This window comes from Myotis myotis, unplaced genomic scaffold, assembly GCF_014108235.1.
Source record: "Myotis myotis isolate mMyoMyo1 unplaced genomic scaffold, mMyoMyo1.p scaffold_m19_p_7, whole genome shotgun sequence".
NCBI lineage: Eukaryota > Metazoa > Chordata > Mammalia > Chiroptera > Vespertilionidae > Myotis > Myotis myotis.
Genome location: NW_023416379.1, coordinates 8,967,260 through 8,982,143, shown reverse-complemented (window position 1 = coordinate 8,982,143; position 14,884 = coordinate 8,967,260). Strand labels below are relative to the sequence as shown.

General features: G+C 44.7%; 2 protein-coding genes across 9 annotated transcripts in view; one reads left to right on the top strand and one right to left on the bottom strand.

The window, feature by feature from the left end:
* RMND1 (required for meiotic nuclear division 1 homolog) overlaps positions 1–9,756 on the bottom strand; it is a 31,396-nt gene extending 21,640 nt beyond the window's left edge. Inside the window, exons 1-3 of one of the 7 annotated variants that reach the window (XM_036317357.1) lie at positions 9,399–9,738; positions 6,993–7,094; positions 5,225–5,739 (exon numbers count right to left, since the gene is read on the bottom strand). In XM_036317357.1, the coding sequence (XP_036173250.1) occupies positions 5,225–5,725 (501 nt within the window). In that variant the 5' untranslated portion in view covers positions 5,726–5,739; positions 6,993–7,094; positions 9,399–9,738. Of the gene's footprint in view, positions 1–5,224; positions 5,740–6,992; positions 7,095–9,398 lie in introns of all 7 variants that reach the window. The other 6 variants (XR_004968840.1, XR_004968839.1, XM_036317359.1 and 3 more) reach the window with 6 other exon arrangements.
* A 247-nt stretch (positions 9,757–10,003) lies between these two features.
* Positions 10,004–14,884, top strand: part of ARMT1 (acidic residue methyltransferase 1) — a 100,850-nt gene continuing 95,969 nt past the window's right edge. For both annotated transcript variants that reach the window (XM_036317348.1, XM_036317349.1), the window contains exons 1-3: positions 10,004–10,182; positions 13,145–13,250; positions 13,679–13,923. In XM_036317348.1, coding sequence (XP_036173241.1) covers positions 10,142–10,182; positions 13,145–13,250; positions 13,679–13,923 — 392 coding nt within the window. In that variant the 5' untranslated portion in view covers positions 10,004–10,141. The remainder of the gene's footprint in view (positions 10,183–13,144; positions 13,251–13,678; positions 13,924–14,884) is intronic.

The window sequence follows — 14,884 nt, the reverse complement described above, 5'->3', positions numbered from 1 at the left end:
ACTACTTTGTGCGAAGCTTTCATTTTCATATATGTCTTTTACTTAATTTTTATAATGAATCCTTATTTAGTAAGCACTTTATACATACACACACATAGTACAAATTTCAGGTTTTAAAATGGGGTCAACAACTTGCTCTTAAATAAATGTGCCAAACCAACCAAAAATAGTTCTTGGATTTAAGACCTAAATTTAGGCCTTCCAATTTTAAAATGTTAAAAACAAAACAACCGAAAGCCAAGAAAACCACAGCACTTTCGGTTATGGCTGGTTGTTTTTTTCCTGGCCACAGAAAACATGTTCCAGCAGATGGGGCTAGAAAGCTATATGTGATTCTTGTGTTAGCATCACACGCTCTGATGAGACACTTGTCTTAAAAAGGAAAGTTTATTTTGTTCACATTCTGTTCCTGAAGAACATTAGCACATTACAGCAATGCTGCTTCCCTACCATAAGGGGGAAATGCATGTCTTTCCTGATATGTACAGATTGTAGGTGAAGCTCATTAAACAGGTACTTACGTTACTGTTACAATGCTTTAGCTTTCAAGCTTTTTGACTGCAACCTATGGTGAGAAGTCCTTTCACATACACAGCAGATATATGCGCATATGCATACACCAGCAACTGACACCGTTTCCCCAAACAATATTTTTCACCTTTACCACTTGTAATGCATTCTGATACTTTCCATATTCTACTTCATTAAAAAAAAATTAACAGCCCTAACCGGTTTGGCTCAGTGGATAGAGCATCAGTCTGCGGACTGAAGGGTCCCAGGTTTGATTCCGGTCAAGGGCATGTACCTTGGTTGCGGGCACATCCCCAGTAGGGGGTGTGCAGGAGGCAGCTGATCGATGTTTCTCTCATCGATGTTTCTAACTCTCTAACCTTCTCCCTTCCTCTCTGTAAAATATCAATAAAATAATATTTTTTTAAAAATTAACAATCTACTAGTATATACCAAAAGGTTGTGGGTTCGATTCCCAGTCAGAGCGCATACCCAGGTTGCAGGTTTGATCCCTCGTTGGTGCGCACGTGGGAGGCAACTGATTGATGTTTCTCTCTCTCTCTCTCTCTCTCTCTCTCTCTCCCCCTTCCTCTCTCTTTAAAAGAAAAAGAATAAAAAAAGTGGTTTTACTGTTCATTTCTTCTATAGAAATAAAAAAAGTAACAACCCATTAGTTAAGTTTACAATACACTGTGGTGTTGGGCTGAGACTACGCCCGGGCATTCCAGCACTCCCTGCACAGGCGGGCTCCATGTAGCCAGGGCCGGGGTCCTTATGCTCTGCATTCTGCTCCTAAAGACAGGACATGCCAGCAGCACTGTGGTCGCCATGATAAATGATGAGCCAACGGGATGGGGGTTGATATCTCAGTAGGTCATGATCTCTGCCAATGAGACCAGGCAGAGCTGATTCCGACAGAGAAGGTGATGAACCTCATTCTGTCAATTCCAAGTGCATGCCCATGCTGTGTGGCAGAGAAAGTGGGCGAGCTCAGGAGCACTCGGGGAACGAGACAAATCACACCCGATTTCTGGTACAAAAGAGAGGCCCTCCCTGTCTCAGTCGGTCCAGAGGGGCAGAAAGGGCTAGAGCTCTATGAATGAGACAAGTGGCCCTGCACTTGGGGAAGATAATAAAAGCCAACCTTCAGCCCCAGGGCTAGATCCTACTCACATCTCAAGACTATGGTCACCTATGAAAAGATCAGAAAGCAATGTTCCAAAATTATATTATTTCAATCACTTTAGAAATGCTTTCAGAAATGCAAGTTTTTCTATTGTTTTCCTGTGCTTTTAGAGAGACCATTGTTTCTGTTTTTGCAAAACCCTAACTGAAGTCACATCAATTATGTTACATTAGAGGCCCGGTGCACGAAATTCATGCAGGATGGGGTCCCTCTGCCTGGCTGGCGATCTGGGTCACTCAGGGCCATCTTGCCCAGTCCCTTTGAGGGCCGATTGGGACCAGTGGCTGGGGAGGAACCACGGGAGGGACCGCAGGAGGACTCCAGGATGTGTCTGACCCTGTCCCAATTGGCCGGACCCCAGCAGCAAGCTAACCTACCGGTTGAAGCATCTGCCCCCTGGTGGTCAGTGCATGTCACAGTGACTGGTTGGTTGACCACTCGGTCAGACAGTTAACATATTAGGCTTTTATATACATAGATAATCTCTCCTACATGAGGCCCTGGGCTATAAATGACTCCCAACATTTGGTGATGGAGGAACTAATTTCTTGTAAGACATTTTTATGTCTTTCTTTTTTTCTCTGTTAAGACAACAAGAAATATATAACTCAGGAGGATTTCCTCCTTTCTGTAATCATTGGGCTTTGCAGAACTAATGAATTAGTCATACCAAGTACTTGATAATCTTTATTTCTCTGTTCATGTCAATTGTTTGCTCTATTGTAAATGTAATGCTTTTATTACCTCACTTGACACTGTATTAAATTTTGAAAAATCTATTTCAGCCAAAACCGGTTTGGCTCAGTGGATAGAGCATCGGCCTGCGGACTGAAGCGTCCCGGGTTTGATTCCGGTCAAGGGCATGTACCTGGGTTGCGGGCACATCCCCGGTGGGAGATGTGCAGGAGGCAGCTGATCGATGTTTCTCTCTCACCGATGTTTCTAACTATCTCTCTCCCTTCCTCTCTGTAAAAAATCAATAAAATATATTAAAAAAAAAAAAATCTACTTCAAATCCTTTCTTTGAAACAGAAGAAAAGTCCTACAAAAAAATAAAAAAATGGAATTCAGGATAATTGCTCCCGAATCTAAGGCTCGCCCAGAGAAGTAATGCCTCTTTGACGTTTTATAACCGACAACAACAAAAAAAGTAACATCTTTGACCTTGTCAGGATCTTCATAAGAAACCTGCTTCTGTTCTATGCTGCTTGACAGAACAAAAGAAAAAAGGGAGTTCATCTTCCTCTTTTTGTATCTGCCATGAATTGGGGTTTTTATGCTTCAATTAATCTCAGTCACTTAGATACTGGATTTCCTGGACTATCACAAAGCTGAATGATATAATAAAACATCAGGAGCTAGGAAGAAGATATGAGAGAAGTTCACACGGAGCTCTTCCATCCTTCATATACTGGGTTCAGAGGGGCCATACAAGAATTTAAACAAAAGCAGAATCCAAAATGAAAATTATTCGTCGATGCCTAACTTCATAATCTGAAGGTCAGTAATGAGGGTCTGTAGATCTTTTCAAAGGAAGCCAACAGCCCAGTAAAAAATCACAACACGCCCTAGCTGGTTTGGCTCAGTGGATAGAGCATCGGCCTGCGGACTGACAGATCCCAGTTTCAATTCCGGTCAAGGGCACATGCCCTGGTTGTGGGCTCGATCCCCAGTAGGGGACTGCAGGAGGCAGCTGAGCAATGATTCTCTCTCATCATTGACGTTTCTATCTCTCTCTCCCCCTCCCTTCCTCTCTGAAATCAATAAAAATATACTTAAAAGAAACACACACAACAAAATTAAACATGCTTAGGGTCCACTCAGAATTGAGATGTTCAGACAGACATTCTAACTTGTTTTCTGATAGATTCAGCAGGCCTGATCAAGTTTTAAATATTCTACATTCCTTTAAAAATAAAAAAACCCTCACCCAAGGATATGTTATTATTGATTTTTAGAGGGTGAGGAAGGGGGGGGGGGGGACATTGACATTGATTGGTTGTTTCCTCCCACACACCTGACCAGAGATCAAACCCTCAATCACCTGAGCCACCTGCAGGGCCACATTCCTATTTTTTGATGATGAGGAATACAGACATAGAAAAAATTCCTTTGCCTCTTTCCCATCCTTCCCAACTTAATAAACATTTATAAGTACAAGGCACAGTTCTAGGTATTATGCAAGATAGGAAGGTTAACAAAGGGCTTGATCCTGACCCTAAATATTTCTCATTTAGACGGGAAATGTGATTATAGCTGAGAAATTCCCATATACCTTGTAATAGTAAACAAAAATACCCCTTCAACCTTCAAAGAATAAAAAAGCAAAAACCTTCCCCCTGCCTTTTGATTTGACCTTGCCACATCATCTCACCACCCCACCCCACCCCACCCATGCAGTCCCATGGACTAATGAATGCTTACCTGTCTGCACAGCTACTAAAAAAATTATTCCTAATTGAATAAAGAATTCCTTCAGTTTGATTTTTTTTTAAATGGGTGTTTTTTTAGGGGACCAGTGCTAGACTGCATTTAATACTAGTCTGCCTGGAAGCCAATTCCAGCATGTCATAATTGCAAGAGTTTCATCAAAAGGTTGATCGAACTTGGGACTCAACAAGGGCTGAGTCACATATGTTGTCGCCTGTTGGGAATGGCTGATGGCCTTTCTCCAAACCTGAAAAGGGATGACTGTTGGCTGCCAGACAGCTCAGGGCATCTTCATCTACATGTTATTGCCTCCTACTGGCCAAACACCTGAATAGCCATAGGCAAATTCTTCCAATCTGACAATGGATTCTGTACCTAACCCTACCCTTTGAAGTCTATATATCTACCTCGCCTTAAGACAAATTGTGCTAATAAAAAGCAAGGGGTCCTGAGACGAAGAGAACTTAGTTCATTTAACTAAGTCTTCTCTGACTCCCTGCTTTTCAAAATTATGTTTTGTCTCTGGACTCTTATTTAAGTTATACACAGCCCTTCTCCAGATTTCCTGAACCCTTCTAGATGCTGGAACAAGAATCCTGGCACTAGTCTTCTTTTGCAAAATTTCCTTAGGCCAATAACTAAGCCTTTCGTAAACTATATTTGTACATTTAATCACCTATAGTTTGTCTTTATATGTCTCACTAATTCTTTTTTTTTTTTTTTAATATTATATTGATTTTTTACAGAGAGGAAGGGAGAGGGACAGAGAGTCAGAAACATCGATGAGAGAGAAACACCAATTATCTGCCTCCTGCACACCCGCCACTGGGGATGTGCCCGCAACCAAGGTAGATGCCCTTGACCGGAATCGAACCTGGGACTCTTCAGTCCACAGGTCGATGCTCTAGCCACTGGGCCAAACCGGTCAGGGCTGACTCAATAATTCTTAACATTAAGATTTTGATTCCCTTTGAATATAGTAAGTTTTACTCTTTGGCAAAGATCTTGATGAAAAAATTGCTGAGCTGGTGTGCGATCCATGCTAGCCTAGAGAGGGAGCGATTATTCCTGAACCGAAGGCCCCCACCATGTTTTTACCTCGTTCACGGACAGAACCGGAAGGTTGGTCCTGGACGGTTGCCGGGTCCTCGAAGCTTTTAGTGATCTCTTGATCTGCGGAAAGTCTTGTTTAGGAACCAGCGTTTCTGTTGACGTGGATGAGCAATGCCTCTCGATGATTTTTATAAACCACTTAGGACCTAATCGATTTGGTTTGTGAGTCATCCGGTGCGGGCCCAGAGACTTCCTGGTGGGGAGGCGTGCTTGTTCACCGTGGCAACGTGCAGTGCTGGATGCAGAGAACATGCTTGTGTTTGATGTGTTCGGGTTCATTTCCAGGACCCGGGACTCTTTCAAACCACCGGCTGCGGTATCAGGAAAGAACAAATCCAAGGTTTGACTTCTCGCCAGGGCGCCGCGTGTTGCACTCTCAAGTTCCTTAAGTGGTTTTCCTGTTCGATGAACCAGTCTTTGGCGCTGACATGCTTTTGATAAAACGCAGTGCGATCCGGCCAGGGCATGGAGAAGTCTGGCTGACATGACCACATCCCAAGCTAGAAGGAAAAGAATTCAAAGTTCAAGTGTTGTTGTTGTTTTTCAAAATTTCAAAAAATACATAATATTTTCCTAGGTAACAGGCATATTTCTGTAAAAATATTTGCAAAACAGATACATCTTAACCTAAGTCTAGCAAAAAAAAAAAAAAAAAAAAAAAAAAGATTACAAATAGATACAAGTATTTCTGCTACTTTTCCTCTAATCAACCTTTGGCCTTTTTTCTGGAAGATTACAAGATTATAAAGCTGACATGACAAGGGCCTTAAAAAAGAAAGAGTTTCGAGAACTCTCCATTTACTTCATTAGCATATCTATTTTTAAAAATCTGTCCTTATAAATTCCTTTATTCAAAATGTATTCAGCCTTTACAATGAGGTAGCAATGAGCTGGGGTCAGGCATGCTTCCGCGAAAGGACAGGGTCCCTGCCATCGTGGTGCCAACGGTCTCCTGGGGGGACAGGATCTCCATCGGTTCACTGTAACTCAGTGGAAAAGACCCGAGGGCAGTGAAGGTGAACCTTTTGAGCTTGGCGTGTCAGCATTTTGAAAAACCCTAACTTAACTCTGGTGCCGTGTCACATATAGAAATTTTTTTATATTTGCAACCATAGTAAAACCAAGATTTATAGAAAAATCAACCAAAAAAATGAGTTCGCCTGTCACTTCTGACATGTGTGTCATAGGTTCGCCATCACTGCTCTAGGCCCTAGCAAAGACCTATCGCAAGGCACTGAGAACCACAGAGGTGCTTGGCCCACTCTACAGGAAGTGTCAGGAAAGGCTCCCAGGTGGATTTAAGCTGCTACTCGAAGGGGAAGGTGCTTTTCAGGTTGGGGGTGGGCATGGCAGTGAGAATACGGGATGTCAGACAGACAGACAGACAGACATAGACACACTTTCTTTTCACACAAAGAAACCAGACTACATAAGTAATTTCCCCCACTATTTATAGTATAGAATATTTATTCTTTCCAAGTAAGCCTATAGCAGGCAATTAAAAATATGTTACAAAATCACAGGTTAGGTGTGGAGATACAGTGGGAGTCAGCGATCTCAGGACTCACTGTCCAGCAGGGGAAACAGACATATTAATGTTGTGAGCTCTACGGCACGAATTGCTGTTGGGCCTGGGAAGGGAGCATCTGGGGAAAGGCGAGGGCAGGACAAAGTCAGAGGTGACAGTTGAACTGGGTCTCAAAAGGGCAGAGGGATCAGCAAATCAAACACACAGGTACATAGTTCTGTTTACCTGACAAACAAGTGCAGCTTCAGGGGAGGCGGGAGAGAGCTGCCTCAGCGATCAGCACTGACAAGGAGTAGTGGCCAGATCATAAGCGATCCTACAGCGTTTCTGTGGGTAGGGGGAAGCCAGAGCTTTCAAATGTGAGACTCACAGGGCCAAAGGATGTTTAGGAAACGTATCTTAGGCCCTAGTTGATTTGGCTCAATGGATAGAGCGTCAGACTGTGGACTGAAGGGTCCCGGTTTGGTTCCGATCAAGGGCACATGTCCGGGTTGTGGGCTCAATCCCAGTGGGGGGTGTGCAGGAGGCAGCTGATCAGTGATTCCCTCTCATCATTGATGTTTCTATCTCTCCCCCCTCCTCCAGGTCAGGAGACTGAGGCTTAAAGAGGCTCACTGGTCAGTTAGCGAGTTGCAGCGATGTAATTGAAACCGAGGCTTTTCCAGTTCCCCAAACAACACTTGTAGCCATAGCACTGTATGTACCACAGGAACGGAGGGAGGACAGGACGGGGGTGGGGGATGTTTAGGGTTAGGGTGGGGCAAAAGTTGGTTTACAATTATTCATATGGAAAATAATACAGTAATTAATAAATAATAATACCAGGTTCTATCTCCAGCAGAGCACATACAAGAAACACTCAAAGCCCTGGCTGGTGCCACTCAGTGGTTAGCGTGTCAGTTCTATAGAAGGAATGATTCAGCTCTTCTCCCCTCTTTCTTCTATGCCATTTATTTTTTCCTCTTTACTGGCACATTCCTATCAGCATACAACGATGCATTCATTTCTCCCATCTGATAAAACCAACTCTCCCCTGGCTCCATCTTCCCTCCCATATACTATACCTTTTCTCTGAGCTTCCTTCCTTTTAGAGTTTTATCTGCTGTCTCTGACTCCTCGTCTCTGACTTTTCTCAAACGCACTCCAATCAGGCTTTCATCCCGAACACTTTACCACCTGTCAATGTCACCAATGACCTCCACATTTCTGAGTCCAATGGGCACTTCTCCGTCTTCAGTTTACCTGACTTATCAGCAACATCTGATACAGCTGATCACTCCACCCTCCTGGGAGCACCTTCTTCCCTAGGCTTCTTCTAGGCGTCCCCACGGGCCACTTACCTACCGCACTGGTGGCACCTCTGGTCTCTGGCTGGTTTCTCGACCCCTCAAGAATGGAACGAGCTAAGGCTCAGTATTTTCGCCACTTCTCTTCTCCTCAGATCTTGGTGATCTCACCCAACCTCATGATCTTATACCATCTTAATCCTTAATGAGGATCAAAAACTTACCTCTAAACCACTCTCATGCACACACAAAATGTAGCATTCTCAAAACTCAGTTTCTGAAATCTACCTACAAATCCTATTCTTCCCAGTCTCTCGCCCCCTTTCGTGACATAGCAATCGCATCCTTAACTTTGCTGAAGCCCAAAACCTGGAGGCCACCTTGGCTCTTCTCTTCATTCTCTATACCCAATCCGTCAGCAAACCCCACTCCCTTTATTCCAGCTAGTTCCTGCCACCCTGGTCCACGCTGCTCTCTCTCCCGAAGGTTATGGGACTAGCTCCACATCGTATCCTCCCTGTGTCTGTTCTTGGACTCCTACAGATTCTGCTCAACAGTCACCAAAGTGATCCTTTGAACACTTAAGTCAGATCACATCTTTTCTTTGTAGAAAATTTGACAATGGCCTCATATTTCACTAGAAATAAAAGCCAGAAATCTTAAAATAGCTTGTGTGGCCCCGCATTCTCTGGCGCTGTAGCACTCCAACATCTCCCACAGCCCTTTCCCTTGCTCACTCTGCTCGTCACTCTGGCCTCTGGATCTTTGCACTTACTGTTTCTTATGCTCTTCTCCCAGGTCTCTGCAAGCCTCATTCCCTCACCTTCTTCAGACCTTGGCTACAACGTCTCCTTCCCCAACCACTTCATTTAAAATGCAGTCAGCACCCATTCGCTATCTTCCTCCCCTTTATAGCTCTCCTTGCATGTAACATCCCTTGCATACCTTACATTTTCAGTTTATTAACACACACAACACATGTGAACTGGGTTCCTATCATGTGGTAGGTAGACACTGTCCTACTTGCGGAAAATTCAGGAAAATGACTAAAAATCCCTATCTTTTGACAAGACAATAAACATGGTAAATCAGCAAAATATACATTAAACAGCAACAATGCTAGAAGGAAAAATAGAAGAGGAAGGGATAGATTTGTCTCCCCTCTAAACTGCGGATTGAGTTTTGTCTTTGGTTCACGCTGTCCCCTTGGCCACAGTGCCCAGCACACAGCAGGCATTCAACTCCTATTTTTTGTATGCAATGCAAAGCTGCTACTCGGTTCTTGGGCACATTTCCTACGAAAACAGTATCAGTGGCCAAGTGACCTTAATCTTTGGGAACATACCTTCCAATCCCTTAACTTCAAAGCTACTTCACCTGCGCAGTTACCGCTTTGCACCGGCTCAGAGGAGCGTTCCGTAAGTGTGTGTGGGCTGAGTGCTTTTCACTCCCCGCTAAGTGGACCAAAGAGCACGTTACGCGCAGAGCACCACGGCGGTCCCGGTGACACTGTCACGCGGAGGTTCCAGGCAGGCGGGGGCCCCCGCGCAGGGCCTCACGGACTGCCGGGGCAGGCAGTGCACTAACCTCTCCGCCGGAAGAGAAGGGGGCCCGGCCGCAGAGGAAAGAGCCTGGTGGCGACAGCTTTCCCGTCCCCAGAGCCAATCTACTCCCGCACTGGGCCGTTCCCAGCGCGCGGCACTGCGCAGGCGCACAGAGCTCCGGGCCCGGCGGAGCGCGAGCCTCCCGTTCCACGTGACTGCCCGGCCACGTGACCGCGCCGCGACCTTTTCCGCTCCCTGGTCCCTGGGACCTCCCGGTGCCTGCTGGCTTCCGCCTCCCGCCCGCTTCCGGGTTCCGCTTCTCAGGTCGCCCTCCGCTGTCCCGCCTCCGTCCCCGGAAGATCTCCACGTCCCAGAGCCGGCCGTTGTTTGTCCCTTCCACGGGCACCAAATAAAGTTTCTTTGTTCAAAAGCACTTTTTTTTAAGCCGCGGCGCGGCCCTTCGCAGCTCCTCCTCCGGGCCGGCCCCGCCTCCCTTCCTGCGGCGGGCGAGACCCCAGCGTCGGCGCGGGGGACGCCGAAGGCGATGGCGGCTTCTCCGCCGCCTCTGTCGGGACAGGACGAAGGGTCGGTGTCGCTTGCCTCGCCCAGTGCCCCGCTCTCTTTCCTCTTCCCCAGCTTTGCGTGAGCCGGGCCTCGCCGGGAGGCTGTGGGGAACCGGCGGGGAAGCCGCGCGGCGGCTCAGTCCTGCCGGCGGGTGGCGCCTCCCCGGGCGGCCGGCTGCGCGGGGGCGAGGCGGGGCCGGGTGGCTCTCCGGGCTCCGCGCTCGGGCCGGCGGCGCAGCATCTTCCTTGCGGTGGCTCGTGGCGTCTCCCCGACCCGGGACCGGGCCGGGAGCCCGGCTGAGCCCACCCCGGACCCCGCCGCGATCCTGCCGGCGTTCTCGGGCGCCAACAGCCGCTCGCACCGGGCAGCCCCCTGTCCTCGCTGTGGTCTGTGCCGCGGTGTTACCCCGCATGTGCGACGCCCTCCTGCCGGTTTCTGGGTGCTGCGGAGCATGGCTTTCACGGTTCAATAAACGCGCTTTCTTTCCGGGGGGCGGGGGCGGGGCCGAGGGAGGTGGTGGTCAAATTCCCTGTGAAAGGAGTCAGATGTATGGAGATGTGTTTCTTCCAGCGTGCCGGTTAGGTTAAGCCACAATCCTGCTATGAGAACCCTAGCGGGTAAAGTTGTGGACACCGTAAAAGAACTCCGTTGGTAGAAATTGAACGGTCACGTTTACTATTGGAGCTATGCCCTTCTTCCAACTTATTGCAAAACACGAGAACACTCGTAAGAAAGTGCCCTCGGTCTACTCCAGGGAGGCCAGAGGGAGACGCCGGTGGCCCCCCTTTCGGCGGGCACTTGGGGGTGCGGCCGGGAGGAGGGTTCGCGCACTGCCCGAGCGCTGACCCTGACCGGGAGGGTTCCTGCCCCCGGGCCCAGGCCTCTGAGGACGCTTCGCAGCTGGAGAAAGCGCAATGCGAGCTTGACAGCCAAGAACAGTCTTCAAAGCACTGCTCTGTGGCTGCTGCTTGGGAGCACTCCAGTGTCACCTCACTTAACGCTCCTTCTCTCCCCCCGGGGAGCTAGTAGTGTTTTAAAAACCATTTTTTAAAATTGATTTTAGGCAGAGAGGAAGGGCGAGAGAGAAAGAAACATTGATTAGTCGTTCCACTTATGGATGCATTTCCTGGTGGATTCTCGGATGCGCCCTGCCGGTCTCAAACCCACAGCCTTGGCACACGGGGGTAGCACGCTAACCCACTGAGAATTACTGTGCCAGGCCTCCTAGTGAGGTGTAAACGGTAAATTCTGATTACAGTGGTTATCACACAAATTATAACCTAACCACTTTAGGTTACTCAAAGTAACACAGAATCGGCGTCTTCTGATTTTTTAAAATTTATACTTAAAAAAAATGTTCTCGATTTTAGAGAGAAAGGGGGTTGGGAGGTTGGGAGAAACATCAGTATGGATATGGGCTGCCTGCTGAGCGCCCCGGGCTGGGGACTGGCCTGCAGCCTGGACATGTGCCCTGAGCAACAGCTTGGTGCGTGGGTCGGTGCTCATCCACTGAGCCACCCCGCTGGGCATCTGTGTGTAGTTTTATCGTTGTCTTTTGAGGAAACCTCAGTTACTCAGGGTATAACCCAATATTTAAAAAATTTCAGTAAGATATTTGAGTTTTTATATTGTTTTTTCTTTTTTTAAAAAAAATATATTTTATTGATTTTTTTACAGAGAGGAAGGGAGAGAGATAGAGAGTTAGAAACATCGACCAGCTGCCTCCTGCACACCCCCCACTGGGGATATGCGCACAACCCAGGTGCATGCCCTTGACCGGAATCGAACCTGGGACCTTTCGGTCCGCAGGCCGACGCTCTATTCACTGAGCCAAACCGGTTTCGGCTATTGTTTTTTCTAATAGATTTTTAGAGAGACAGGCAGAGAGAAACATCAGTGTGAGAGTGAAACGTCCGTCATCAGTGGGTTGCCTCCTCCTGCCCGCTCCCTATCTTGGCCATCTGGGCGATGACCAACCACCTGAGCCACACTGGCCAGGGAGATATTTGAGTTTTCAGAATTGTGCTGATCCCAAGTTAAAGTTAGAATAGGTGTTTGGGCAGAGGTATTTACAAAATGATTATGTCAACTTTCTTTGTTTTTACTTTGTCTCTGATGATGTAAGTGAATTGATCAGCTAAGTTTTGTGCTCTCTAAAAACTGCACAGAATTTCACCACTGGCTAAAGTCTGCTTTTTTTCTAACTGTGTGCTGTATTTCATTACATATAAAATGATAATCTGTAAATCTGGGTGTTTGTAGGTCTAAACTCAACTATGTTTAATTTTTAAATGCAAATATACTCAAGTTTTCCCTTATCTAGCTTTCTTTTACACTTTTAGAAAACCTTTTTTTTTTTTTTTTTTTTTTGCTTGGGAGTGTGAGCTGGTAACATGCCTTAATTTTGCTTAGGGACAGAACAGGATGGAAGGAGTCCTTGTGCAGGTAGAGAAGGCAGCAGGAAAAGCCTTTGAAAAGAATTAAAATTGGCTAAGACAGAGAAAAGAAAGAAGCAGGATCATAACTATCTTTGTTTTTCTAATACAGTAGAGTCTTGCAAGCCGTTTCACATCCACGGCCTTGTTCATTCTAAGTAGATGGTGTCACTTAGCAATTGACGTGGGAGGAGAGCCTGTTTGATTTTTAGAGTAATTTTTTTTTTGTCCTATCACATCGTTAAACTAATTTCTGATTAAGGAGAATAAAAGAAATAGATCGGGAAAGGTAAGGATTTAACAGATTTCCGGGGAGAATCTGGGGTTAGAGGCACAAAGACTGCCTAGCTTTGATGACATACCAGAGAAGTTGTCAGATTTTCCTATGTCTTAATATAGTGGTAGCCAGATAATGCTGATTTTCCTTATAATGGTGGTAAGAAAAGGAATTTTAATTTAAATGAGTTGCCCCAGAAACTAAAAGATGACCAATCTTCTAGTATCAATGCTACCAAGTTATACGCTATGTATGTGATTCCTTTTTCTAGGTCGTTTGCATATCTTACAATTAAAGACAGAATACCACAGATCTTAACCAAGGCTATTGATACATTGCATCGACATAAAAATGAAATGTTTGAGAAACATGGAGAGGTATGAAATGTATTTGAACTTTAATTATTTTCTTAAATCTTTAGCAAACATACTAAGCTGTTTCCCCTCTTTGATAATGGTCGTTCCACTTGAAGATAATGAAGTGACTAGTTATTAGATGAAACTTAAAAAAAAAACCTGGCAGAATAGATAAGGCTGGATAATGTTGATATGAGATGTGTGTGTGTGTGTGATATGATTTTCAACTTAATTCTAAATTTAAATGTTTATAATAGTTTGTGAACACATAAGATATAGTTTTGTAATATAGTATTTCTTTCCTTTTTAAGTTTAGGTCCATAAAAATGCGGTACCCTAGAGGAAGTATTCATGTATATTTAAATATAAAGTATATATAAAATTTAATTATTTACATATAGATTATATATTTTTTAATATGTGTAAATGTTTATTCCCTATTTCTGTAGAAAGGCATAGAAGCTGAAAAGAAAGCAATTTCTCTTCTTTCTAAATTGCGGAATGAATCACAGACAGACAAACCAATTGTCCCCTTGGTTGAGAAGTTTGCTGATACTGACATATGGAATCAGTACCTAGAACATCAACAGGGTCTTTTAAATGACAGTGATGGAAAACCAAGGTGGTTCTACTCACCATGGCTGTTTGTAGAATGCTACATGTATCGTAGAATTCATGAAGCAGTTATCCAGAGGTAAGTATATAGCCATCAAATAAATGTTCAGATAACTTATGCTTTTTTTGAAATTATAAAATGATAAGTTTGAAAATAAAAACCAGTGGAAACATGAATTTAGTTCAACAGCTATTAATGGCACTGCTGGACATGCTGCAGATGTTATCACTATAATAGATTCTTGGCAATTATAATCCACGTGCCCGGAGTAGACATAGATTGAATATCTGAAGTAGGAACTAATTAAAAATTCTTATAAAAAGTTATTTTTCTTCATGAGAAAACAAATTATACTTATTGAGGAAAAAGATGTTAATTTGAAATAATTATTATAAAAAAGGGCCAAGTAAACATTTGTTTTATTTATAAAACTAGATTATATGTCAGTTAATTTGGTATAAGATTTAATTAAAAAAAAAAGAGTGCTGCTATAAACATTCAAATGCCTGTTGTGGTGAACATACGGGTGTATTTTTGTTGGAGATGTACCTAGGAGTGAATCACCAGGTCATAGTGTATGCACATAAGCAGCTTTAGGAGATTCTAAAATAGCAAACATTTAAAAATCTGAAATCATACATAGTGATGTGAGTTTACTCTCTTAAATACAAGAAATAAAGCTCATTCTTAATATGAGGTGTGACTTTAAACTAATGAACAATTTGTTACTAAACTAGAACAGCCCAGCTGGTGTGGCTCAGTGGTTGAGATCGATTGAAGGCTCCATCCCCACTAGGGGGCGTGCAGGAGTTAGCCAGTCGATGTTTCTGTTTATCCCTCTCCCTTTCTGTCTCTCTAAAATCAATAAAAAACATATTAAAAAAAAATAAAAATAAAACACTAGAACAAAGGTTGGGAAAGTTTTTTTGGTAAAAGGCCAGATGGTAAATATTTCAGGCTGTGGGGCCACATGGTCTGTGTCGAAGCTCCTCAGCCCTGTCGCTGCAGTGCGAAAGCAGCTCTGGACGCCACATAAAAG